This window comes from Prionailurus viverrinus, chromosome C1, assembly GCF_022837055.1.
Source record: "Prionailurus viverrinus isolate Anna chromosome C1, UM_Priviv_1.0, whole genome shotgun sequence".
Classification (NCBI taxonomy): Eukaryota; Metazoa; Chordata; class Mammalia; order Carnivora; family Felidae; genus Prionailurus; species Prionailurus viverrinus.
This window is the reverse complement of record NC_062568.1, coordinates 108,820,254-108,847,365: the sequence shown is the minus strand read 5'-3', so window position 1 is coordinate 108,847,365 and position 27,112 is coordinate 108,820,254. Positions and strand designations below refer to the sequence as shown.

Genomic DNA, 27,112 nt, shown 5'->3' with positions numbered 1-27,112 from the left:
AGAAAACTGGAATTTGTGTAATGTGTAGCACTTACTTCCACTCTAAATGCCAGTTGGATTGGTGATTTAATTGGATTTAATTGGATGGTGTGGGCTAGATGGACTCCTGGCCTTGCCTGGTAAGGAAGCACTTGTTTCTGTCTGTCTCCTGTGGCATTTATGTGGGGTTGAGCAGAGGATGCCAAGGCCAGCCCATCAAGGACAATATGGGTTCCTTCCTGGCTACTACCAGTGTATGTGGGGGTGGGGGTTGAGGGGGCTGTTGGAAGGGCCCTATTACCTGGCTCCAGTGGCAGGAGAACTGGAAGGGGAGACCTTAGATTCCCTGAGCAGGAATGGGTAGTGGGGTCAGAGCAGCTGAGTGAGTGTGGGATTTGGAGCCAGTTATGCAGCAGGCAGAGTTGTGATGGGGGCTGGAAGGGAGGGATAGGCACTTTATCGACATCACCCAGTGTAACCATCACAGCAACTGGCCAGTGAGCTTACTGCTGTTAACCTCCTTTCCCACCTAAGTCCATGAAGTCCTATCACTAAAGACCCAGTCTTTCTCTGGGTCAGGTAGATAGAACAACAAAAAAAAAAAAAAAAAAAAAGAAGAAGAAAAGAAAAGAAAAAAGGCACAGTGAGTCTCATGCGCCTCATGTGTGTGTGTGTCTCAAGACACACACAAGGGGCACCTGGGTGGCTCAGTTGGTTAAACATCTGACTCTTGATTTCAGCTCAGGTCATGATCTCGTGGTTCGTGGGATTGAGCCTGGTGTCAGGTTCTGCCCTGGCAGCGTGGAGCCTGCTTGGGATCTCTCTCCCTCTCTCTCTCTCTCTGCCCCTCCCCTGCTCATGCTCTGTCTCTCTCTCTCTCAAAATAAATAAACATGAAAAAAAAATTTTTTTAAACAATACACACACAATGTGGACATATCTGTCACATGGTGAATGGATAAAGTGGCACTGGCTGCCCAGATATGAAGCCAGAGCTTTGTGAGGAAGAAGCGACACACCAGGGGGCACAGCCATAGACCCTGGAAGCCATTTAATCTCCCTTAATCTCCTTCTGTCTCTCTCTTCCTCTCAATCCTTCTCCCTCCCTCTCTCTCTCCTTGTCTCTGTCCCTCCCTCTCTCTCTCTTCTCCCTCTCTCTCTCTTCTCCCTCTCTCTCCTTCTTTATCTCCTCTCTTCTCTCCCCTTCACTCTCCTTTCTCTCCCTTCTTCCCCCAATCCTCTCTCCTCTCTATCCTTCTCTCTCTCTTTCTTCCCCCCACTCCACTTTCCCCTTCTGTCTCTCCTTTCTTTCTCTTCTCTCCCTTCTTTCCCCTGTCCTCTCCCTCCTCTCTCTCTCCTTTCTCTCTCTCTTTCTAGTTTTTGGCCTTGGTAGTGCTTCCTTATTAACATCATTGATTTCACCCAAAAAAAAACCTGACATACAGTCAAAATATCTGCTGAGAAATCTGGGTGGTGACAGGACACACACATGCCTGAGTTTTCAGGTGTCTAATACCCCTGTGTCTAATTCCACATAGCTTGTGCCCAGTGACATGGGTAGAGAGAGCCTGGGCCCTCTGAGCCCAGCTCCTGAGGGAAATACAGAGGCCCCTGCTCCCTCTCCTATGCTGTGCCCGAGTTGCCTGGGTGGCCTGAGGGAGCAGGAGGTCACCATCCTGACCTCCAGCTGTGCCCTCAGCAAGCAGACTTCCAGATCTACTCGGAGTACTGCAACAACCACCCCAATGCCTGTGTGGAGCTCTCCAGGCTTACCAAGCTCAGCAAGTATGTGTACTTCTTTGAGGCCTGCCGGTTACTGCAGAAGATGATAGATATCTCCCTGGACGGCTTTCTGCTGACACCGGTACAGAAGATCTGCAAGTACCCTCTGCAGCTGGCTGAGCTGCTCAAGTACACACCCCCCCAGCACAGGTAGGAGGCTGCTGGAGAGGGAGGGCAGTCTGAGGCTCTTCATGCCTTGGGTCAGCCAGAGTGTTGAGTTCTGACTGACAGCACATAGTAAAATAGTCCCTGTTGTCACATGCTGTCATTACAATGAAAGAAGAGGACAAAAATAGGATGTTAAGTTCTGTGGCGCCCAGACGCACCGTCTGGCATTGACAAGTGAAAACTGCCAAGGGCATAGCCCCAGAGGGAGGCAGCTCCACAGCCCCTCTCTGCCCTCCCTAGTACAACCTTCTTCCATGTCTGTTATGCCCCAGGGACTTCAAGGATGTGGAGGCAGCCTTACATGCCATGAAGAATGTGGCCCAGCTCATCAACGAACGGAAACGGAGGCTTGAAAACATTGACAAGATTGCTCAGTGGCAGAGCTCCATAGAGGATTGGGAGGTGAGGGCCCCACAGCTCGGAAAATACCGTGGGGCATGGCTCCTTGCTTTAAAATCACGCTTGCCTTTGAAAAATCTAGGAAGGAGCTGAAGTGGGAGTCATGCTCTGGGAGCTCGCAGTAGGAGAGCTGGTCCTCTGCCCAGGCCAACCCACTGGAGCATGCAGCTGCAGGCCTGGTGGCCTCTTTCCTGGTCAAGAGTGCCCAGCATGTGTGACATAGGATGCTGCTCCCAGTGCAGTCAGCTGGCCCAGCAGGAGGAGCTAGTCCTCAGCCCTCAAGGGACAGGCCAGATCCCCAAGTGGCAGTAACTACTGGGACTCCCAACAGAAGGGTTCAGGCCTGCCACAGCATGACCAAAAACGGATTGCCATGGGTTTTCATTCCATTCCTGATTCCATTCTTCAGGCTTGCACATGCCCCTTATATCCACCAGTCTTGCCTTCTGAAGCCACCCAGAGACCTGAACTAATGGGGACATTCCTGTCCTTTAGAGGCCTTCCCGTCCTGCTCTTTCCACCCCCACCCACCAGCCATAAAATGTTATGAAAATACAGATTCCTGGCCCCCACCCTAGGAACACAGAATTAGAATCCCTGGTGGCAGGGCTGAGCAGTGTAGTCTTTGGGGTTTTTTTGTTTGCTTGTTTTCTTTTCCTGGTGACTGGTTCTGAGGCCTAGCCCTGGCTAAGGACCCCTACAAACTCACTTATCCCAAACTGAATGGCTGCCAAGAACTGGCTATGGTTTGCATTTTCTAAGGAGGAACCAGAGTGAGGCTTGGCTTAGCCTGAAAGTTTGAGGTCTGATGATGGAGCTTCAGGTACTAACTACATTTAGCTAAGAAAACTTCATAAGCCCCTAAAGACAAGGCTCACAGGTGACTTGAGCCAGGTCTAATTATTCTTGAGCATAGCACTGTCTAATCGAAGTATCATGGGAGCCACATGGGTCATTTTAGATGTTCTAATAGCCATCTGGAAACAGAAAAAAAGCAGGTAAAATTAATTTTAATAATGTTTTATTTAAGTCAGCATATCCAAAGTGTTTCAATGTGTAAGCAACAAAATCATTAGTGAAATATTTCACATTCTTTATACTAAGTCTTCAAAATTGGTGTTTACTTACATGACATCACAATAGGGATCAGCCACATTTCAAGTGTGCACATGACTGGCCGTCACTGGCCCCGTTTTGCAGAGACAACTAACTTGTAGGTTAAACCACCTTTTTACTCCTTAACACCCCACTGTGCCCACCACTGCCTTGGGCTTCAAGAGCAACCCCTCCCTCTGTGGCCTGCTGCTCACTGCAGACCCTAGCCCAGTGGGGGCCACAAGCAGACCAGGCCAGTGGGGAGCCTGCCCAACTCATGACAGAGGCAGGGGGCAGTGCCCAGTGGAGAGGGCTTCCCAGTTTGGGTACACTCAGCTCATAGTGTTCCTTGGGGTCCACCAGGGGGAAGATCTCCTGGTCAGGAGTTCGGAACTCATCTACTCGGGGGAGCTGACCCGTGTTACACAACCACAAGCCAAGAGCCAGCAGAGGATGTTTTTCCTCTTTGACCACCAGCTCATCTACTGCAAGAAGGTACCAGAGCTGCTGTGCCCTGCTGGACAAGCCGTTCAGAGCGGGAGTGGAGGGGGTGAAGCTGGGGGCTGGGAGTAGCTGCCAGAGAAAAGGAGCCACCCACGTCCTGAGGACGTTCAGTACAGCAGGCCCTTCCCCGTTCAGGCCCATAGGGCCAGGATGAGGATCGTTGTTTGTGAAGGAAGCCAAGTAGCCCGAGGACCATGGGGTGGCCCTCACAGTCTGACCAGCGTCCAGTGCTGTTGAGAACACCCTCCTTAATGACCTAGCCTCTGCTTGCTTCTAAAGCCACCTCAGCTCCCCCTGAGCCCTGGCATCCTCTGCTCCTGTTGCCTCTTCTTTGCCGTTAGCTTCTGCTCCTCTCAGCACATGGTCCAAGTGGCCCTGTTCAGGAAGCCCTCCCAGTCAACTGATACTGGGCCCGGCCCGGTAGGCCTGGTACTCTTCTGTTGTGCAGTATGGGGCCTGACCCACTGTCTCCATGGCTGCCTCTCTGTGAGGCAGTGGGTGCCCTCCAGGCTAGTCAGTAATTTCACTGAAGGCACGAGGCTCCTCCAGCATGGGTTCAGCACACAGCTGTGGGCCACACCACACTCTGCCCTTGTGAGCTTACCACCTGCTGGGAAAGTGGGTGTGCAGCCCGCTGGCCCTTCTGACTGCAGGGCAGGGGTTGAGGCATAAATAGGTCAGGAGAGTGGTTCAGAGGCCTGAGAGGTAAGGACTTGAAAAGCAGGATATAGAGCAGGAGCTCACAGAGTCTCTGGTAGGACCTTCTCCGCCGGGATGTGCTGTACTATAAGGGCCGAGTGGACATGGATGGCCTGGAGGTGGTGGACCTGGAGGACGGGAAAGATCGAGACCTCCACGTGAGTGTCAAGAATGCTTTCCGTCTGCTCTGCGGCACCACGGGAGAGAGTCACCTGCTGTGTGCCAGGAAGCCTGAGCAAAAACAACGCTGGCTCAAGGCCTTCGCCAGGGAGAGGGAGCAGGTGCGGCTGGACCAGGAGACAGGTGCGAGACCCCACTCAGCCTTGATCCACTGTGAGGGCCCACCCAGCCCTCCTCACCCCTGAATGCAAGGTCAGGACAACCTTGAGACTGCGAGGTAGCCATGTGCCACAACCCAGGGCAGCTCGTCATTTCAGCCCCAAGGCATGGCATGGTCTGTTGGCCTGTCCAGGTTTTTCTACCACACACACTCCATAAGGTGGGGGCCTTCTCAGTTGCAGAGACCTGATGAGGCCCCTTTCCAGCACAAAGCATTCAAGTAAGATTTGGGCATGGGCTTTGAGAAACCTCACCCACCCCAACATAAGCAAGATACCTCCCTGCTGCATTCCATGGGTCCCTGGACATCACACTCAAAATGACCAGATTGGCTCTTGGTCTGGGAAAGAGCCTCCACCATAGTGGAAAGGACACTAGATGCTGAATAATACATCAAGGACTGGGTCTGGGTGAGAGATGGGGTAGGGCAAGGATGTAGGGAGGGCCCACTGAGCATCTCCTCTGCCTGGTTGGCCAAGGCAGGCTGGCTGAGCAGGATACTGAGCATCTGCAGCATGATGGGACACCAGACCCTGTGAGAGATGCAGGATACACCAGGTGCCGAGAGGCACAGGACAAGAGCAACACTGGCTGGGGAGGGGGAGGAGGTAGAAGTCAAGTCCTCAAAATAAGAAGAGGTCAAGCAGAGGTCTCATTTGGGGTCCTCCCTCCCAGGCTTTTCCATCACCGAGGTGCAGAGGAAGCAGGCCATGCTGAATGCCAGCAAGCAGCAGGCTACCGGGAAGCCCAAAGGTAAGTGGATGGTACCCTACCTCCTCCCACAGCAGCCTGGCCCTACTACCTGATCAAGATCAAACTCCTCTCTGACCCCCAGAACAAAGCTAGCTAGCATGTAGGTCCCATCTGCTGCCCACTGCCCTTTCCAGGTGTTTGTTCCCAAAGGTTGGTGGTAAGGGGCCACTGGTGACAAAGCTTTAATCAGTGTGCAGTTGATAATTTTGCTCTCAATCCCCTCACATCCCCCAGAGCAGTAGCATTAATGACAGCACACCTCCCCAGGCAGGACTGCTTTCTGGCAGGCCTCCGTACAACCTCCTGGCAAGGAGCCCATATCCCCATTCCAACAGAGCTGATAAATGCCTGGCACGGGGCCTGTGCCATGGAGAAGCTCCAGGGCCCCACACCGTCCCAGGTTTCCTGGCCATCCCCTCTACAGTGGCTCAGGCCACTGGATGTGGTCAGCCCCATGAAGGAACTTCCCTCCCATGGGATGGGACCCATTCTGCCCCCCCCCCTCCTACCAAGCAGAGGCTGCCATTCTGCCACATGACACCTGGCTCCCTAGGCACCTATGATCCCTGCTTTCTTTTCCTGCTCAGCCCTCAGCCGGCCCTACTACCTGGCACGCCAGAAGCACCCGGCACTGCCGGCCAGCCTGCCCCAGCAACAGGTCTTGGTACTGGCAGAGCCCAAGCGGAAGCCATCCACCTTCTGGCACAGCATTAGCCGGCTGGCACCGTTCCGCAAGTGAGCCAGCCCCCACCTGACAGCACCATATGGACCTGTCCCTCCAGTGGGCCTCCAGCTTTTTCTCCCTGAGGCCCACACCATGTGGCCTCCTCTGCCTGTCATGTGCACTGGAAGTTACAGGCTGAGGGAGGGAACTGCTCGGTGCCCCATTCTTCGTTTCTTCCCCACCACTGGTGCACTGAAGACACCAGCTGGAGGGGCAGGGGCCCACAGCGGTGAGCCTTCCGCCATCCTCTGGACCTCTATGGGGCCTCCTGGGAGCCACAGCTCAGAGCCACCGGCCAGGCCAACACGTGTGAGAGGACTGGCCATTCTGGACCCTCTTCTCTGGACATCTTATTATCCCTCCTCCTGCTGTCTCTGGGCAGACTGCCTTCAGCCCCTGCAAAGTTGGGCTGTGTGCCCCTCTGTCCTCCTTCAGGCCCCTGGTCCCCAGCTGGTGGTGCCAGGCAACTTGCATCCCCGGAGGGTGGGAACCGGAATTCTGTGCACAAAAATGTCGGGCCCAGAGCCCACCTCTTTTGCCTCCCAGTCCCTCTCTAGACACTCCTGGCTGCTGGACACCCTCTTCACTTGTGATGTGTTTATAGTGGAAAGAAAACAAAACCATAGTCACTGCATACTTCTGTCAGGGTTTGTGACCAGTCCACGTGTAGTTGTGGGTTGACTCCAGAACCTGCTCCCAGTTTGTCTGGATTGTTCTGTTTTTCTAACATTGGGGAAAAATAATTGTTATTAGTGACACAGAAAGATTGCCTTACCCTAAGTGAGTGTGAGAAGCCATAAGGACTGAATTCTGTAGCCCAGCATCCAGGACTGACCCACTAACCCAGAGTCCAGTGAGCATGTGAGTTAAGAGGGAAGCCCATGTCCTGCCGAGAAGAGTCACAAGTACAGCCAGAACCTGGCTTGTGGGTGCGGGAACACTGAGTTGCCCCTCTGGCCTAAGGGAATTCAGCAGCATGTACAGTCAGTCACTCTTGCACTATACCTTCTCCAAGCCAGAAGCCACATTTAATTTCATAAAGAAACATGAAAAATAACCTGTCGGCCCTGGTTTTTCCATTTGTGTCTATGCATTTTCTCCTTTGCATGCTCCATCCTTCCTATGACAGTTACCTTTCTCTGCCCTGGGCCTCTCCTTAAACACAAAGGATGAGCCCAGCATCGCCCAGTGTGGTGGGAGCTCACTTACTTGCAAACCATACCCTCAGAGCTTTGGTGGAAAGAAGCGAAGGTGGCGGGAGAAATGCTTCAGACGCTCAGAAGGAGCTGCGAGGACAGCATGTGGTCTGGGAGCTGTCCTGGTATGGGATACAGCTGGCTCGGCTCCTCCAATCACAGGGGCCTGGATGCCTGTTGGCTCCCTGACTGCTCCCAGAGTCCATGTTTAGCTGAAGTTAGCAAATGTGAATTTGGGGGATTGGCAGTCTGCAATCTTTCTGGGTTTTAGCATCCTCTTCAATGAAATAGAGAAGAATGTGTCCTCCAGGATGGGGACCAGGACACAAGACCAAGAGAAAAGGAACAGGGTCAGCTTTCCTCCCCTTTCCCCTGAGGAAGCAGTCTTCCCAAACTGTTGCCTCCACACACCCTTACACACCGTGCTGTCACAACGCCACACAAGGTCACCACGGCCCAGCACAAGGCCTTCTGCCCCCAAACCCTGCATGTCCTAACTAGAAAGAAGCTACACCACCTTCCAGCCAGGCCATGCCACCTCAAAATAAACCCTACAGGAAAAAAAAAAAAAACCATAAAAATCACACTATGCAACACAAGTCAATCTTTATTGAAAACTGCAGTATTAATACATAACAAGTCTTGTTACAATAAACGTGCTTTTAAGAATTTTAAATCTGAGCTCTACTCATCAGATTGCATAAAAAATTAAAATAGTATGAATTTACACTTAATGGAACTGGCTCAGGATGGATGTTCCATTCCTTTGTATTGATTGACACCGTAAGTTCAATGCAGAGGTGAGGGATGCCTTTAACAATGGAAGACAATGCCGACATAAGCTTAAAAAAAGTACCAAGAAAACGGTCTAAAAAAAGTATTTAAAAATCATTAAAAAAAAAAAAAAGGAACCATTTCCTAGTCAGTCACAACCCACGTGGCTCCTTGGGACCTCTCCTCAGAGCAGCCATCACGTTAAACCCTGCCAGGAGCACAGCAGAGCCCATCTATTTTACTGACCACTAGTCTACACAAGGACCCATGGGAGACTGACAGGGCTCAGGAGGCCCAAACGAGACACCTGTCATCTCCAACACAACAGCCCTGGGAGCACACATTTCCTGAAGCCCACTGCAGGTTCCCTGAACAGATGCCTGCCTCTCCTCTGTCTCCCTGTCCCAAGTGAGAAAACTTTAAGATTACCCCTAGGGTTTTCTGTTCTTCAAATGAATGGGGGGGGGGGGGGGGGGGACACGACAAATCCTCTAAAACACGTAAGACCAACTTTGCAACTTTCTACCCAAAATGATCAGACCCTCCTCTGCAGCGCGTCATCTCCGTCTGTTCAAAATAGTCTGACGCACCTTCAGAGAGCTCAGGCTGAATAATAAACAGCTCAGGGGAAAAACACAAATATTTGAGATATGCTAGAAACAGCTAAGAAGTCTGCCCTTCCCCTGAGCCAACCACACTCCTCTCTAGAGAACCCCCCCACCCTTAGAAAGCACCAGAAAGAACCAGAAGCTGCCCCTCACTCTCCAAGCACTTGCCCTTAAAACTGCCCATGGGCCTGCTGAGGGGTCAGACAGGCATCCTGTCCTGACTGGGCAACACCCAGGTTGGCGACGACTAGGGTATCCAGCCATTAGCTGCCAGGTGGGGAGAAGGTGGCCCAACCAGTCAGAGTAATACTGTTTCCAAATGTGTACAGGAACAGGTGAAGAAGGGTGGATTTCCTTTTGAAGTAGGCCCCAATATTGATGTGGTTGGTGTGTGCCACCCTTTCACCACCAACTGGCAGGCACACTCACAGAAACTCATGTGCCAGATATCAGCATATCCAAAATGCCGTAAGAATATATTTCCTCTTATTACAGAAGCGATGGTGCCACCAGATGGAGCAAGGCACTGTACGCCGAGAGTGGGAAGGGCAGGATGCTCACCAACAAGTACCCAGCCCAAGTCTCAAGACCTCTCTCATGTCCTATAAATACATTTGCATAGCACTCAAGAAACAGATTCACAGAACAGCAACTGGTAGGCCTCATTAACCATACCAACAAGAATGTTCTGACAAGATTTAACACAGAAGACATAAAAGGTTCTGGAAGCGCCTTGCCTTCATGCCTCCCACGAATGGCCCTGGTCCTGATGTTGGCCTCACTTCTCAGAGGCAGTGGGTTGATGGGAACATTGCTCATCACTAAACACTCAAGTCACCAGGCCCAGATCCAAACAAAACTTCCATAAGCAGAGAAACAGGCCTCCTGAACCTTGGCAGAGAGGCTGTAGAAGATTTTTTTTAATTATCCATGATGATGATGTTCATGTTTAGAGGAATTAGGTCCTTGCCTACCTGTCTCCACTTCCAAAAGAACCATAATTCAGCTGAAAGAGTATCAAATTAGGAATGTCACATAAAAAAAAAAAGGCCATTTCTCTGTTCCACAATTATGCTTGGGATATCAAATTATGCAATTTTATAACAAGTTCTATTCCTTAATTATTTTTACTGGAACTGCTGTTAAAATTACAATCTATGATAGTTTTGCTACTATTCATATGTCCAGATTCTTACCTACTAGATAAGATTTACCTTTCATTATATTTGGTAGCTGATGCCCTGATGCGAAAAGATTTCCACACAGATGTATTCCATTATGCAAAGGTATTTGATAAAGTCTCCCAACTCACCTTCACAAAAGGGAAAAAAGATTTTAAAAAATTATAGGGGGTAAAGTGTTTATGAGCTGATGTAAATGGGGGCAAAACGCAACCCAACCTTCTTGCTCTTGAAAACACTATTTAATTCAGTGCTTGTGAAAACACTCACCCTGTGTGCACCATGTCTCAAGCAAGCCCAATGAAGCATCCGATATAACTTCTACATTTGAGTGACTCCACCCTTACACATAGGATATGTGTGTGTGTGTGTGTGTGTGTGTGTGTGTGTGTGTGTTTTCCCATTTTGATGTTTAGGGCTTTTTTAAAGCATACACTAAAATCATATTTTCTCCTAATCTATTACACTAAACTGGGGAAATGGACTTTTCTGTTACTTGATCAGTTCAGCCCTGGAACCCTTGGAACCTCATGGATATTATAAACCATCCACCGTACAGATGGAATAACCAGCACAGAGCTAAAGTAGACACAAACTGTGTGCCTGGGGTACATGGTACACACACACACACACACACACACACACACACACACACACACACTCTCTCTCTCTCTCTCTCTCTCTCCACACACACACTCTCTCTCTCTCCACACACACACACACACACACACACACACACACACACACAGACACACGTGGGTTAAGTGCTAATGAAGCAATTTAAGGTACTTATCAGTAAGCACACTATGTTAATAGACATTAGGAATAAGGAACCTTCTGTTTACAATGATCCATGCAAAAATATTCCTAAACTTCTTATAAAATAAAACGTGAAAAAAGAAAATTATGGGGTACTTACTATAAAAAATAAGGTTACCAAAGACTCAGGGGTCAGGTGTCCCACTCAGGAAATGGGGCCAAAAGCCAAACCAGTGCCAGAGCCCTGACCTAGCTGCCAGAGACGTTAAGAGCAGGGTCCCCTCCCCAACCAAAGCCCATACACTTGAAATGATGGGGTGAATAGGAGCACACCCACCCCCACCTGACAGACTGCTGAAAGGGAACAAAACCCTCACCCTCCCACCCCCTCTGTGAACAGACACACTCCCACTGATACAAGCTGGGCACATTTAAGCAAAAAAAAAAAAAAAAAAAAAAAAATCCCCTTCATTTCTTATATACAATATTCTGACTTTAAACACAAATTCCTTTCTAAATAAATCCTGGCAGGCAAATGCATTCTGATGCTGCCTGGGCCCTTGCTGTCCATACCTGCTTTGTGCTGAGAGCCCTCAGCTACAGATGGCAGACAAGGCTCACAGACCAGAGGCACCAGCCCCTCCCTCACACCTCCCCAGACCCATCTCCAGAAGTCTCCTCCAGATGGCGTCAGATGACAAGGCCCCTTCAGGTGGATGGGCTGAAACACAGCCACAGCCCTGCCTCTCTACAAGAAACAATTTCAAATCAAGTTTTGTTCCCTTTTAATAGTTCTTTTAAATATTTAACTTTCTTCGTAACAGACAGCTGAAATCTTTGCCCTTCGTTGGTGGGGGAGTGGTAGAGGACAGCAATGCCTACATATGTTTTCCGTACTGAAACTTCTGGGGGCGGGAGGGACGAATGGTTTTCTAAGCTAAACAAAGGAGAAACCAATACCTCCTCCAAGTGTGACTGTTTCTCCTTCACACATCTTCCATCCCAGGAAAATAATTTAGTTCTACATAAGACTTTCCCAATAAAGACACAGAAAACCTCATCTCTACGTGTAGGAGACTTGTAATGAAAATTGAGATGGCAGAGAAAACTGCTTTGCTGATACACAACCTCTTGCCCCTAACTGTACTGGCCATACAACTATACTTTCATGATCATCTCTAAGAATGTCCACACCACAATGTTTAGGCAGGCCTAAACGGCAAGGAAAGGGACGTCCAGAAAGCTGGCTGTGCCCCAGGCAGTGGTGGCCCACCCTGCACTTTCCCTGTCCCTGCGACTCTCTTCCCGTGCAGTCAGTGTGAAAGAAACAGATGGCTGAAAACTCAAAGTCCACGTTACCAACTGGCAACCCACATCAACCCCAAAGGCTGAAGAATCATCCAAGGGATTTCAGATACTCTATGAAGAAATTCACTTTAACACTTATAACTTGAAGACTCTGCATACATTACAACAGTGCATTAGTGATACAAGTTGTAAAATGCTTTTCCATTCCTTTGGGTTTTGCATATGATGGTTTTGCATCAGTCACTGCAGGTAGATTGAGCAAGCTTTGTTTTTTGTTTGTTTTTTTTAAACATGCATTCAACTAGATATGATTCAGAATAGATTAATACTCCCTTTTTATCATTACAGTTAGCTAAAAAATTGCCAGGCAGCCCACAAAACAGGAATTGCTTTAAGACCAACCCACAGAGTCAGTTGGAAACTAATGGCGCTGGGACCTGCTGGGCCGGGCCAGAGTAGTGTTAGCTAAGTGTCGAGAGCATTAAGAAGAAAGTCCAGGTTGGAGGCGCGAGGCCTGCAGCACCAGCTGTGGAACCTCCAAGATGTGACTGCACAGCTCCATCCTCAAACCTGGCAGGGGGAGAAAGACAAACATGGTCACACGGAGCACCCCTGGCACCACTGCTCCAAAAAGGAATTTCACTTAAGTCAAGGAGGACAAAACCCACTAGGACCAGAAAGGGCAGCAGTGGGAAAGGCCACTGCTCCTGGTTGCCGCACACCTTAGAGAGACTCCTGGTTACAACCAGAATCCTAGTTCCTGTAGGAGGCAGTAGGAGATTAGAGCACAGACTAGGAAAGGAACAAAGTATATAGTGTACACAGCAAGTACTCAATGGTTTCCTTCTTTCTACTTTCTAAGAGTCCAAATAAGAACAAATCTTTAAATGCCACACTGCCCTTGGATTAAGAGGGGCATTTAAGCATTTTTCTTGTTAGTGCTTAAAATATAGTAGATTTGTCATTCTGTACTGGAAAAAAAGCCAACCCAGGTTTCACCAGTCACTTACATTTGCAGGGTGATCACCACTGAGGGGGCACGTAGCTGTAGGTGGGCGTTCCTGGGGCCCGATACGTGGGCACAGTGACTGGGTGGGGGGCAACAGGAGTTGGGGAGTGGGCGGTCAGCAGGGTACCTGGAAGAAAGAGCAGCTGTCTCAATGGCAGGCAGCACTACCCACATGAGGCTAGCCTATGTCACCACGCAGCTCCATGCTGCCTGAAAAGAGAGCTCTGGCTTGGCCTGCTTTAACAGGAAGAGGGGTGGTCATGACCTAGACTGCTGTCAGAATTCAGATCATACACAACTCAAAGTTGTATAAACACAGCAAGCTCATATGATAATGTCTGTAGAAGGCTCTGTGCCTTCCCTTCATATAAGCATACTCAATGATTTTTGCAGATCAGATGATAATCAACAAATTAATCATTATTTACCCTTAAAAAGAAAGATATTCAGGTGCCTGGGTAGGTTAGTCAGTTAAGCACTGGACTTCAGCTCAGGATCTCACAGTTCATGAGTTTGAGCCCTGCATTGGGTTCCTCAGGGACAGTGCAGAGCCTGCTTGAGATTCTCTTTCTCTCCCTCTCTGTCCCTCCAAACACCCCTCCCCAAATAAATAAGCTTTTACAATGAAAAAAATTTTTAAAAGGAAGGAAATTTATCCATGCTACCATGGATGAATATACAGGATGTCATGCTAAGTGAAATAAGCCAGTCACAGAAAGACACACCCAATAGGATTCCACTTACATAAGGTATCTCAAGTAGTCAAACTGATAGAAAGTAGAATGGTGGTGGCCAGGGGCTGGGGAGTGGGAGGGTGGGGCAGGGGAAAAGGAGAGCTGTTATTTAATGAGCACAGATCTTCAGTTTTGCAAGGTGAAAGAGATCTGTTTTACAACAATGTGAAAATACTTAACACTACTCAACTAATACAGTTAAAAATGGTTAAGATAGTAAAAATTAAAGAGAGGGAAGGAGGGAGATTCTAAACTACATGACCTTGTAAGTACATGAAGATAAATGTATTTTCCCTGTATCTGCAGAAAACTCAGCAACTCTGAGTCCATCTGTAAATCAGCATAACCTACAACCTAACAGCCTCACCCTGCTTTTCTTCACTTCCCATCTTCCTGCCCACAACCAACCCAGGGCCTGCCATCTTTCCCTTCACGTGCCTCAAACATGCAGTTTGTGCCTTCACAGAAAAGTATGGGAAAACCAAATACAAGGGAGACTCTGAGCAGAAACACACATGGTATCCTAACACACCTTTCTCTCTGGCACAATCTCCCTATATTGGAGTTAAAGGGGGAAAAAAAAGAGAGAGGGAGGGAACAATATTAAAATACACACACACAGCCATGGGCAAGCAATGACATCTTCCGTACTTGGCTGCATGCCACAGACAACCCATATGCACACTGGGGGCTCACAGGGAGATATGAACATCCTAGCCAGGAGTCTCATCTCTCTGTGATGTATTTTCCTGAGCAATGGAAAGGGAAGCCTTGGGAAATAAAGGTGACCAATGCCAAAGATTTTCTATAAGAGGCTGTTATGTCCATGAACACAAAGCCAGCTTTCCTAGATTCATGCAAACACCAACATTAACACAACTTGCCCTGCAGCCTACACTAAAGGGGAGTTATCAGGAAGGCCAGCCCACCCAGATACAAAGTGATCACCTTCTGCCCAAGCTTGGTATGTTCACTGGTATGCCCCTCAGCCCTACTGCTAAGGGCTCAGCTCACCTGTCTAATACATTGATCACTATCCACTCATGCCCTATGGGGAGGGTACTTGGTTCTTGGCTGGTCACACCTCTCCTCTCAACCAAAAGAAGAAGGGGAAGAAATGAAAGGAAGGGAAAGAAGGATCATATGCTGTTCCTTTCCCAAAGAGTATGTCCTTCCACACAACTCAAGCCATTGAAAAATCAAACCAAGGGTCAGAGAATTAGTGAGCTCTCCCGTCTCCTGGCTCTCATAAAACAGGCAACCCAGGGTCAAGGACTCACCTGCTGACATGGCCATAGTGGTCCCAGCCACCATGCCCATGGTGACGCCATTGCCTCTAGGTGGAGGGATGGGAGCAGGGTACACTGTTGCTGGCATGCCGTTGGGCTGCACCACCGTGGTGTGGTGGATGACATGAGGGGGTGCTGCATACAGGGGCTGTGTGTAGTACGTGCCCTGCTGCAGGGAGGAAGAGAGACAAATACCACAGGGCTCCACACCTCATGGGTCAGAGTCCAGAGAGAACCAACCCTTCCCACACACACAATGCCCAAGAGCACTTAATTAAGAGACCCATAGCACACCCAGGCCTACCTGTGCATAGGGGCTCTGCTGGGGGTAGGCACTTCGCACAGGGTACACAGCAGTCTGGTAGGGGTTGGGGGAGGAGGAGTATGGTGGCACTGCCCCGCTGGTGGGGGAACAGGACACTTTGTAAGGTGTGCCAGGAGTGTAACCTGAAACAAAGAAGCCAGTGGCCAGTGAAAACCCAAGAGATTTCCTCTAAGATCAGGATCAAGACAAGGATGTCCCTCCCCTCTTACCACTTTTATTCAACACATTACTAGAAGTACTAGCGACAGCAACCAGGTAAGAAATAAAAGGCATCCCTACTGGTAAGGAAAAAGTAAAACTACCACTATTTGCAGCTGACATGACACTATATACAAAAACTAAACACTCCACCAAAAACTGTTAGAATAGATGAATTCACTGGGGTGCCTGGGAGGCTCAGTCAGTTGAGCATCCAGCTCTTGATTTCAGCTCAGGTCATGATCCCAAGGTCAAGGGATTAAGCCCAGCTGTGGGCTCCGCACTGAGCGTGGAGCCTGCTTGGAATATTCTTTCTCACTTTCTCTACCCTCCTCCCTCCCTCTCTGTGTCCTTCTCCCTAGCTCACACTCTCTAAAATAAAGTAAAAAAAAAAAAATTTATAACGAATTAATGAATTCAGTAAAATTGCAGGACATAAAATACACAGAAACCTGTTGCATTTATATACACTGATAACAAAGTAGCAGAAAGAGAAATTCAGAAAACCATCCCATCTACAACACCAGCACCGAAAACAGTAAAATATCCAGAAATAAATTTAACCAAAAGGGTAAAAGACCATATACTCTGAGAACTGTAGGACAAACTGATGAAAAAAAACTGATGACAACACAAATAAATGGAAAGAGACACCACACTCATGTACTGGAAGAATTAGTATCATTAAAATGTCCATACTACTGAAAGCAATCTACAGATTCAATGCAATCCCCATCAAAATACCAATAGCATTTTTCACATAACTAGAACAAACAATACTAAAATTTGTGTATGGAACCACTAAAGACCCCCAAACAGCCACAGCAATCTTGAGAAAGAAGAACAAAGCTGGAGGTATCACAAGTCTAGATTTCAAGATATACTACACAAAGCTGTAACCAAAATGGTGATACTGGCACAAAAACAGACACATAGATCAATGGAACAGGATAAAGAGCCCAGAAATAAACCTACATTTATATGGCCAATTAATCTACAACAAAGGAGGCAAGAATATACAGTGGGAAAAAGTCTTTTCAACAAATGATGTTGGGAAAATTGGGCAGCTACGTGCAAAAGAATGAAATTGGACCACTTTCGTAAACTAGCCACAAAAATAAACTCAAAATGGATTAAAGACCTAAATGTGAGACCTGAAACCTTAAAACTCCTAAAAGAAAACAGGCAATAATCTCTTGGACATTAGCCTTAGCAGCATACTTATGGATCTCTTAGGCAAGGGAAACAAAAGCAAAAATAAACTATTAGGACTACATCAAACTAAAAAGCTTCTGCAAAGCAAAGGAAACAATCAACAAAACAAAAGACAACCAAACTAGTGAACGAAAGGAGAGATCTGCAAATAAATCTGATAAGGAGTTACTATCCAAAATACACAAAGAACGCCAAAATAAAAGCACCCAACTGAACAGTGGGCAGAAGACCTGAATAGACAGTTTCCCAAAGAAGAGATCAAATGGCTAACAGACACATGAAAAGATGCTCAACATCATTCAATTCACATCAGGGAAACGCAATCAAAACCACTTTGTGAAGTGAGATATCACTTCACACCAGTCAGAATGGCTACTAACAAAAAGACAAGAAACAGTAAGAGCTGGTGAGGAGGTGGAGCAAAGGGAACACTGGTACACCTTGGTGGGAATGTAAATTGGTGCTGTCAGTACAGAAAACAGTATGGAGGTTCTTCAAAAAATTAAAAACAGAAATACCATGTGATCTAATAATTCCCCTACTAGGTATTTACCCAAAGAAAATGAAAACACTAGTTTGGAAAGATACATACCCTCCTATTTTTATTGTAGCATTATATACAATACCAACATACAGAAGCAACCCAAGTACCCAAAGACAGAACAGATAAAGATGTCATGTATATGTATGTACACATACATCCACACACACACACACACTCTCACACACACAGTGGAATATTACTCAACTACAAAAAAAAGAATGAGATGTCATTTCCAATAACACAAATGGACCTAGAGAGCATTATGTTAAGTGAAGTTAGACGGAGAAAGGCAAATACTGTAAGATCCATGTGATTTCACTTATATGTGCAATCTAAAAAAAACAAAACAAAAACCAGAAACAGACTCATAAGTAGAGAACAAAGTGGTGGTTGCTGGGCTGGGCAGGCAATGGTAATGGGTGAAAAGGTGAGGAGGATTCAGAAGTACTAACTTCCAGTTATAAAATAAGTAAGTCATGGAGAGGAATAAAAAGTACAGCTCAAAGAATACAGTCAGTAACATTGTAATAACACTGTACGATGAGAGATGATGTATTCACTTATTGTGCTGTAGATATATACACTTATTGTGCTGTATAGCACACAGACAGAACTGGATCACTATGTTGTACACCTGAAACTAACATAAAATTTAAAAAGAAAAGAAAAAAAGGCTTTAATTCAAACCCACTTTTGACCTGGCACAGGGAGGAACCAAGCAGTGTTCTAGCCCTGACCGCAGTCAAGATGTGACACCACTATGGACCAGTCCATCCTCCACAAAGATCTGACCTCATTTCCAGACCTGATACATGTATGTGTGTGTGGGGTAGGAGCAGGGGGCATTTGGGGGAGAAGGAAAAAACCAAGGAGAAAGTTCTACTGACAGTATACTCAACACAGGTACAGAAAAGATATACCTGTTTTGTAGGAATACAAATGGGTACACGTCTAGGGCACAATCTAGCATTAAATGTCTGTCTTTACATCCCATAAGTCCACCAAAAAAAAGCATAGATTGGAACAGACTCAACTGTAAAAAATGCTCATCACAGTGTTTATCACAGCAAAATAAAGTTGGGGGGGGGGTGGGTGGGTGGGGGAGGAATTATCAAGCACCAGGGCTATGGTAAAAAGATTTGACTTAAGACAGTAAGGGGGCACCTGGGTGGCTCAGTTGGTTAGGCGCCCAACTTGGGCACTTGGGCTCAGGTCATGATCTCAGTTCATGAATTCAAGCCCCTGTCGGGCTCTGTGTTGACAGCTCAGAGCCTGGAGCCTGATTCAGATTCTGTGTCTCCCTCTCTCTCTTTGCCCCTCATGTTCTGTCTCTCTGTCTCTGAAGACAGAATCAACATTAAAAGAAATTTTTAGGGGCGCCTGGGTGGCTCAGTCGGTTAAGCGTCCGACTTTGGCTCAGGTCACGATCTCGCGGTATGTGAGTTCGAGCCCCGCGTCGGGCTCTGTGCTGACTGCTCAGAGCCTGGAGCTTGTTTCAGATTCTGTGTCTCCCCCTCTTTCTGACCCTCCCCTGTTCATGCTCTCTCTCTGTCGCAAAAATAAATAAACGTTAAAAAAAAAAAAAAAAATTTAGGGGCGCCTGGGTGGCGCAGTTGGTTAAGCGTCCGACTTCAGCCAGGTCACGATCTCGCGGTCCGGGAGTTCGAGCCCCGCGTCGGGCTCTGGGCTGATGGCTCAGAGCCTGGAGCCTGCTTCCGATTCTGTGTCTCCCTCTCTCTCTGCCCCTCCCCCGTTCATGCTCTGTCTCTCTCTGTCCCAAAAATAAATAAACGTTGAAAAAAAAAAAATTAAAAAAAAAAAAATTAAAAAAAAAATTTTTTTTAAATAAAAAAAAATTTTTTTTTAAATAAACTTTAAAAAGTTAAAAAATTTTAATTACATTATTGGACTGTGGTTAGAAGTGTACATATATTTTGTTATTAATTTAAGAGAGGGGCGCGTGGGTGGCTCAGTCGGTTAAGGGTCTGACTCTTGATTTTGGCTCAGATCGTAATCTCACTGTTTATTAGATAGAGCCCCACAACAGACTGTGCACTAACAGCACAGAGCCTACTTGGGATTCTCTCTCCCTCTCTCTCTCTGATCCTCCCTGTTCACTCTCTCTCAAAATAAACAAATAAACTTAAAAAAAGAGAGAAAGAGAGAAAGAAAATGAATGACTCCCAGGAAGTACACCAGCTCTAAATGATGCTTTTCTCAAGTCACATGAAAGAAATCCCCCTTTGACAAGGACCAAGTCAGTCTTAGAAGTTCTTCTAACTGACCTGTACTTTGTGTGCCTAGGTTCACTCCACAGAATGCCCTTCATGGCGTTCATTATGAAGATGCTGATAAAGATGATACTGTCCAAAAGGTCACCCAGTCCCAAGTAGTAGAGCAGGTACAAACCCAGACCTGACTGTGAGTCCTGACTCCTTTGTCCAAACCAGGCAACTCCCAAGCTCAACTACTTTGTTTTCACCCTGAAGAGTGAAAAGACCCTTCCAGGTTTCCCTAAATTACTCTGAAATTCGTTTTAACTGCGAGGTTAACTCTAAGTGGCAACAACGAATAGCCACTCTCCTCAGGTGCAGTGCTTCCATCAACATGACTGGTCACAAGCGTGCCCACCATGCACCATCATCTCACTGATCCTAATACAATAAACTAATTCAGAAAAAGAAGAAGCTATTTGAGGAAGTGAAAACACACAAGCAACAAATTCATGACCTGGATGAAAAATTGGAGAAAAGAGAGCCTCTAAAAAACTTATCACTATTCCTAACAAGTAAGTCCAAGACCATTTTGTCACTGTTCAAACTGCAAAAAGAGCTTGGAGTTTTGAACTGCATACAAGGTGGAAACTGCCAACCTGAGCGAGCTTCCAGGAATACAGTATAAATCCAAAACAATGAAGACCCAGGCATACAGCCCTCCACAGAGAGGTTCTCTGATTCAGAATCACTCTTTTGGTCAACCACATGCACTGAAAGAAGGTGAAGTCCTTCACTCACAACCAATGAACGGTCAACCTACAATGCCTTTCCTTTCTTCTTCTAATGGAGGCCAGAGGCCTACTGTTGCACAAATCCCTCCAGCTGGCCCCAGGTCTCTTAAGGTGGCTTTTGTAACACCTGCCTCATATGCATGCTTTGTTGAAGATGGTGAGATGACTCCAAAAAGCTACTATGTGTATGCACCTGTGAGATTATGACTGAATGGTACATTTAAAATTTATGCATATGTAAGTTTCATGTGAAAACGAAACTAAAATAAAACTGCAAACAAATATGTATATATTTTTGAGAGAGAGAGCACAAGTGGGGGAATGGCAGAGAAAGAGGAAGAATCCCAAGCAGGATCTGCGCTATCAGTGCAGAGCCCAATGTGGGGCTCAAATTCACGAACTGTGAGATCATTACCTGAGCTGAAATCAAGAGTCAGATGCTTAACCAACTGAACCAGCCAGGTGGGTACCCCAGAGCTGCAAACAAATATTAACAACATGCACACTGGAGTAAATGGGGTCAAGTGTAATTGATGTCCACAACTTACTTTGAAACACGTCAAAAAGTAAGATGGACTGAAGAATAGACAGAGGGATACATATGTGATACAAGTAAAATGTAAATTTTAAATGTTGATTGTAGGGGCACCTGGCTGGCTTAGTCAGTGGAGCATGTGACACTTGATCTCAGGGTCTTGAGTTTGAGCCCTACATGAGGTACAGAGATTAAACAAATAAAACTTAAACAGAAATAAAAATTGATTTTAGAAGATTTTATTGTGGAATCTTGGCAGTCCACAAGAGGTTCAATGTGAATTTGTTTTCAGTTTCTCTGTATACTGGAAAATTTTCACAATAAAATGTTGGAAAAATAGTCACCCACTATTTCTACTAATGACAGCAATGGTTTTTAATGTAGGTTATCTTACTGCATATTCTTGTAGCTATGAGCTATGTCCTAACACTAACCAGAAAATTTTGTGTTTTTATATAGGCACCTTTTATCCAACACTCAAGACAAATCAGTTTCAAGGAATAAAACCCTGTCTCCCAGTCACGTTAAAAACTGAGTGTGTGCTAGACTAGGCACCTTCTTTTCGTTGCTGTTGTTTTTTATACAGCACTAGACCCACCGTGTCACACAGGAGACCTTCAACAGGAAACTTAAAATACACACACACCCCTATCACACGGCATCCAAAACTGACATGGCCTTCTAAAATAATTGTTAGACTTGTCAACCATTCACAATACAAAACCAAATACCTTCACTGCTCAGTCTTTTAAAAATATTAATAGCTTTCCAGATTCTCCTTTCCTAAAAAGACCATCCATAGCAATGCAACCCAGACAACAAAATGATTAGAGCGCTTCTCCTTTCACTCTCATCAAACAAGTGAGTCACCAATGGCTGACTTCCTCTTAGGGAAACACTCATGTATAGGGCCACTGTTCTGAGACTGCAAATTGTGAGGTGCCAAAAACTTTTTGTAGTAGAATAGATCATTTCTTCTAAAAGTACTATACACCACACAAGATTTTATATAGTAAGTTTCTGAGCATAAAAGATGTTTATTTAGAAAATTCAGAACAATAGGGGTGCCTGGCTGGCTCAGTCAAAAAGCATGTGACTTTTGATCTCAGGGTTGAGTTCAAGCCCCATGGTTTGTGTAGAGATTAAATACTTAGAAAACAAATCTTTAAGAAATATTTAAGGGGCGCCTGGGTGGCTCAGTCGGTTGAGCATCCGACTTCGGCTCAGGTCATGATCTCATAGTCTGTGAGTTCAAGCCCCGCATCGGGCTCCGTGCTGACAGCTCAGAGCCTGGAGCCTGTTTCAGATTCTGTGTCTCTCTCTCTCTCTGACCCTCCCCCATTCATGCTCTGTCTCTGTCTCAAAAATAAATAAACATTAATAAAAAAAATTTTTTTTAATTTAAAAAGAAAATTCAGATCATAAAATGTATGTGAGGAGGAAAGACCTGCACCAAAACACAGCACCATGAAATTTCAAAACACTGGAGACAAAAAAAAAAAAAAAAAAAAAAAATTACAGAATACCAAAGAGAAACACAGGTTATATTACAGTCAATTAAGCATCAGCAAAGTATCAAAATTCTCAGCAGCAACAAAAGCTAGAAAACAATTAAGCAATATTCTCAAAATTCTGGGAGGAAATAATTGCGAGCCCAGAATTCTATAAGCCAACTACTGAAGTGAGTGCAGAACAAAATGTCCTCAGGATATGAAAAATCTCAAAACTGTGACTCTCCCAATCTCTACTGGAAGACTACTAAAGGGGATCCTCCACTAAAACCGAAGAGTAAACTAAGACACGGAATCAAGCAGAAGGAAAGGACACGAGCAACTCAAGATGATGGAGAAGAATAACCCCCAGGATAAGGCCTCAACTAGGATACCAGGTCCAAGGAGGTCAGAGCAGTTGAAGAAAATAACCACTCACCACAGGATGCTCAAGTGGTCACATACCAGGAGTGGGAAGGAGAATGAGGTTATCTGTAAACTATGTGCATGTTAAACTTTAATTTAAACAAGACAGAAACAGATCCCATGACTCCACAACCCAGTAACACTGTAAGGCTTTTCTCTCCTGTGTGGCTGCCATAAATGAAGTTTATTTTTTAAACAAACCTGGGGTCTTACTTCATGGACATAATTCAAATCTTCCCCAATTTATCCTCCATCCAGCCCTGCAGGGCAAAGCAACCAAGGAAACTATTTCATCACTCCTAGCAACATTTTTTCCTCCCTTTAAAATGTGTGCTGGTGGGGTGCTTGGGTGGCTGGCTCAGTCAGTTAAGCATCTGACTCTTGTTCTGCTCAGGTCATGATCTTGCAGTTCGTGACACAGGATTCCAGCCCTGTGTCAGGCTCTGTGCTGGCAGTGCGGAGCTTGCTTGGGATTCTCACTCGCTCTTTCTGCTCCTCCCCTTTCATGTGCACACCTCTCTCTCAAAATTACATAAACGTTTTTTAGAAAGTAAAAAAAAATGTATGCTGGTGGGTGGGGAGATGGGTTACACGCATGATGGGTAATAAAGAGAACACTTGTTGGGTTGAGCACTGAGTATCGTATCTAAGTAATGAATCTCTAAATACTACACCTGAAACTAATATTACACTGTATGTTAACTTACTGAAATTTAAATAAAAACTTAGAAAATAAATAAATATCCCCCCAAAATATGTGCTAATGTAGTGTTTGAATCACTTCTTAAATAGAGTTTACTACAAAGAATTGAATGTGTTCTTGATGACTTTACATGATAATGGTAAATATTAATTTCAGATACTCATGACTAAACGGGGAAGTGTGAATGTGCATCCTCAGGGCCACGGGAGCCTGACTGTGCATGCTGCTTGCCGGAATCCTCAAATAGCACAACTGAGGGAACATGTGAATTCATTATACAAATGCCAATAATGAGAAAGAATGAAATCTTGTCATTTGCAACAACATGGATGGAACTGGAGGGTATTATGCTAAGTGAAACAAGTCAGTCAGAGAAAGACAAATATGTATTCTCACTCATATGTGGAATTTGAGAAACTTAACAGAAGACCATAGCGGAAGGGAATGGGGAAAAAAATAGTTTCAAACAGAGAGGGAGGGAGGCAAACCAAGTCTCTTAAATACAGAGAACAAACTGAGGGTTGAGCAGTGGGGGTGATGGGCAATGAGGAGGGCACTTGGGATGAGCACGGGGTGTTGTAAGTAAGCAATGAACCATGGAAATCTACTTCCAAAGCCAAGAGCACACTGTATACACACTGTATGTTAGCTAACTTGAATAAATTATATTAAAAAGAAAAACATTATACAAATGCTAAAAATGAAATAAAATAACTTTCCCAGGAGTGATACAGTCTGGATTTGAGCCACATCTAGCTAACTCCACAGCCCAAACTCTTTCCAATGTATTCCTCTGATTCTAAGAAAGGACAGCCCACTCTGGCTGCATGGGTACTCAGCCTGTTACACTTGTCCATGAGGATGAAATGAATGATGCCTCCACCTACAGGTTCAAGTAATGGAATCTTTCAGCAAAAGATATGACATCTCATTACAAAGTTCTCTAAACCCTCATCATGTCACACTTAGAAGAACTAAGAAATAAGCAATATTAGGACTACTAACTCTCTGAAAGCCAATCTCCACAAACACACCACCTGTACTACGTTAGTTTTATCTACAAACGTGGTGTGAAGAGAACCAGAAGGCAGACTGAGAAAACAACAGCAATGGAGACAAACTTTAACTTTTTTATAAGGACAACTCTGGCTTGCTCATCAGGTGAAATGAAAGGCCCACGGAAAATGAAAATTTTTATTTTTATTTTTTACATTTATTTATTTTATTTTTTATTTTTTTTTTTTCCAACGTTTATTTATTTTTGGGACAGAGAGAGACAGAGCATGAACGGGGGAGGGGCAGAGAGAGAGGGAGACACAGTATCGGAAACAGGCTCCAGGCTCTGAGCTGTCAGCACAGAGCCCAAAGTGGGGCTCGAACCCACAAACCGTGAGATCACGACCTGAGGCGAGGTCAGACGCCCAACCAAGTCACCCAGGCGCCTCAAAAAGGCAAATTTTTAAATTCACAGTATGAAAACACTGAGTAGATCCTAGAAAAAGATGGGAGCACAGCCATGGCCCAGACTCAGGTAAGGTGGCTGAAAGCACTGCGAGACACTGGAAGGACCTTCAAAGTGCCTTTTATTTTCTCATTTGCAAGTTTCATATACATCTTTATCCTGGTTTCTTCCCAGATTATTTTTTATTCTCAGCTTACTTTGTCATTCACAAATTTCATATACATCTTTATTCCCAGCTTTTCCTAAAAATCAGAGGGTCTGACAATACTGCGCCAGCAGTCTGGCAGCTGACAACTCTGGCATCTATCAGCAAATGCTCCTCTGAATGAGGCCGCCACCGTTCCCAACAATGCCATTACTCCCACCTGCCTAACCCAGCCTTGTGGTTACAACAACCTGAGAGCAGTCATGGCAAAGTAGCAAGAAAGGACTTATCTCCCATGGGAGAAGATGGAAGACACCCAGAGGCTCCCACGGGAGAAGATGGAGGACACCCAGAGGCTCCCACAGGAGAAAATGGAGGTCACCCAGAGGCACCCACGGGAGAAGATGGAAGGTACCCAGAGGCTCCCATGGGAGAAAATGGAGGGCACCCAGAGGCTCCCACGGGAGAAGATGGAGGACACCCAGAGGCTCCCATGGGAGAAGATGGAGGACACCCAGAGGCACCCACGGGAGATGGAGGACACCCAGAGGCTCCCACGGGAGAAGATGGAGGATACCCAGAGGCACCCATGGGAGAAGATGGAGGACACCCAGAGGATCCCACAGGAGAAGATGGAGGACACCCAGAGGATCCCACGGGAGAAGATGGAGGACACCCAGAGGCACCCCACGGGAGAAGATGGAGGACACCCAGAGGCACCCCACAGGAGAAGATGGAGGACACCCAGAGGCTCCCACGGGAGAAGATGGAGGACATCCAGTAGCACCCAAGGAGAAAGCTGACCAGATCTACAAACACCAAGCTTCCTCTTGGGGAGCTATACATGCTGGGCAAGGAGAACAGCTTTGCCAGCCTCAAACAAATCTGAAGGTTTTTTGGTAAAAGAATAAAAGAGTTGGAAGCTTTTAGTATGCTTTTACATTAACTTGTACTCCAAGAAAACATGAGAAGTGAGCTGCTCTAAAAAATTCTAGAATGTGACATTTTAGAGTGATCTGCAGCATGATCATACATGGTAACAAACAACTGATTCCTTTTTCTTTCTTTTTTTAAAACATTTTATTTTTACGTAATCTCTACATTCAATGTGGGGCTCAAACTCGCATGCTCCACTGACTGAGCCAGCCATGTGCCCCACAAACAACTAATTCTTATGCATGAACTTCAATCCATTTTTACCACCATATGCAAAAACTAAACCAAAATGGGCCACAGACTTAAATGTAAAACCTAAAACTATGAAACTTCTAGAAGAAAATAGAACATCTTTGTGATCTGGGTTAGGCAAACATTTCTTAGAAATGATACCAAACATATGACCCATAAATTAACAAAATGATAACCTGAAAGTGATTAAATTTATTTATTTATTTAATGTTTATTTATTTTTGAGACAGAGAGAGACAGAGCATGAACAGGGGAGGGTCAGAGAGAGAGGGAGACACAGAATCTGAAGCAGGCTCCAGGCTCTGAGCTGTCAGCACAGAGCCTGACGCGGGGCTCAAACTCACAGACTGTGAGATCATGACCTGAGCCGAAGTCGGACGCTTAACCAACTGAACCACCCAGGCGCCCTGAAAGTGATTAAATTTAAAAGCTCTTGTTCTTGGGTGCCTGACTGGCTCAGCTGTGGAACATGTGACTCTTGATCTCAAGGTTCTGAGTTCAAGTCCCACATTGGGTGTGGAGATTATGTAAAAATAAAATCTTTAAAGAAAAACATAAATTAATAAAAACTCTT

The 27,112-nt window shown here is 45.9% G+C and overlaps 2 protein-coding genes across 14 annotated transcripts in view; one reads left to right on the top strand and one right to left on the bottom strand.

Annotated features, from left to right (window-relative positions):
- ARHGEF4 (Rho guanine nucleotide exchange factor 4) overlaps positions 1-7,584 on the top strand; it is a 173,077-nt gene extending 165,493 nt beyond the window's left edge. For 6 of the 7 annotated variants that reach the window (XM_047869524.1, XM_047869531.1, XM_047869527.1 and 3 more), the window contains 6 exons: positions 1,679-1,911; positions 2,202-2,331; positions 3,787-3,918; positions 4,686-4,929; positions 5,641-5,718; positions 6,306-7,582. In XM_047869524.1, coding sequence (XP_047725480.1) covers positions 1,679-1,911; positions 2,202-2,331; positions 3,787-3,918; positions 4,686-4,929; positions 5,641-5,718; positions 6,306-6,457 — 969 coding nt within the window. In that variant the 3' untranslated portion in view covers positions 6,458-7,582. Of the gene's footprint in view, positions 1-1,678; positions 1,912-2,201; positions 2,332-3,786; positions 3,919-4,685; positions 4,930-5,640; positions 5,719-6,305 lie in introns of all 7 variants that reach the window. The other variant, XM_047869525.1, reaches the window with a different exon arrangement.
- A 643-nt stretch (positions 7,585-8,227) lies between these two features.
- The window catches only part of FAM168B (family with sequence similarity 168 member B), a 37,363-nt gene continuing 18,478 nt past the window's right edge, over positions 8,228-27,112 (bottom strand). For 6 of the 7 annotated variants that reach the window (XM_047869532.1, XM_047869533.1, XM_047869537.1 and 3 more), the window contains exons 4-7: positions 15,605-15,747; positions 15,292-15,469; positions 13,279-13,404; positions 8,228-12,838 (exon numbers count right to left, since the gene is read on the bottom strand). In XM_047869532.1, coding sequence (XP_047725488.1) covers positions 13,292-13,404; positions 15,292-15,469; positions 15,605-15,747 — 434 coding nt within the window. In that variant the 3' untranslated portion in view covers positions 8,228-12,838; positions 13,279-13,291. The remainder of the gene's footprint in view (positions 12,839-13,278; positions 13,405-15,291; positions 15,470-15,604; positions 15,748-27,112) is intronic. The other variant, XM_047869538.1, reaches the window with a different exon arrangement.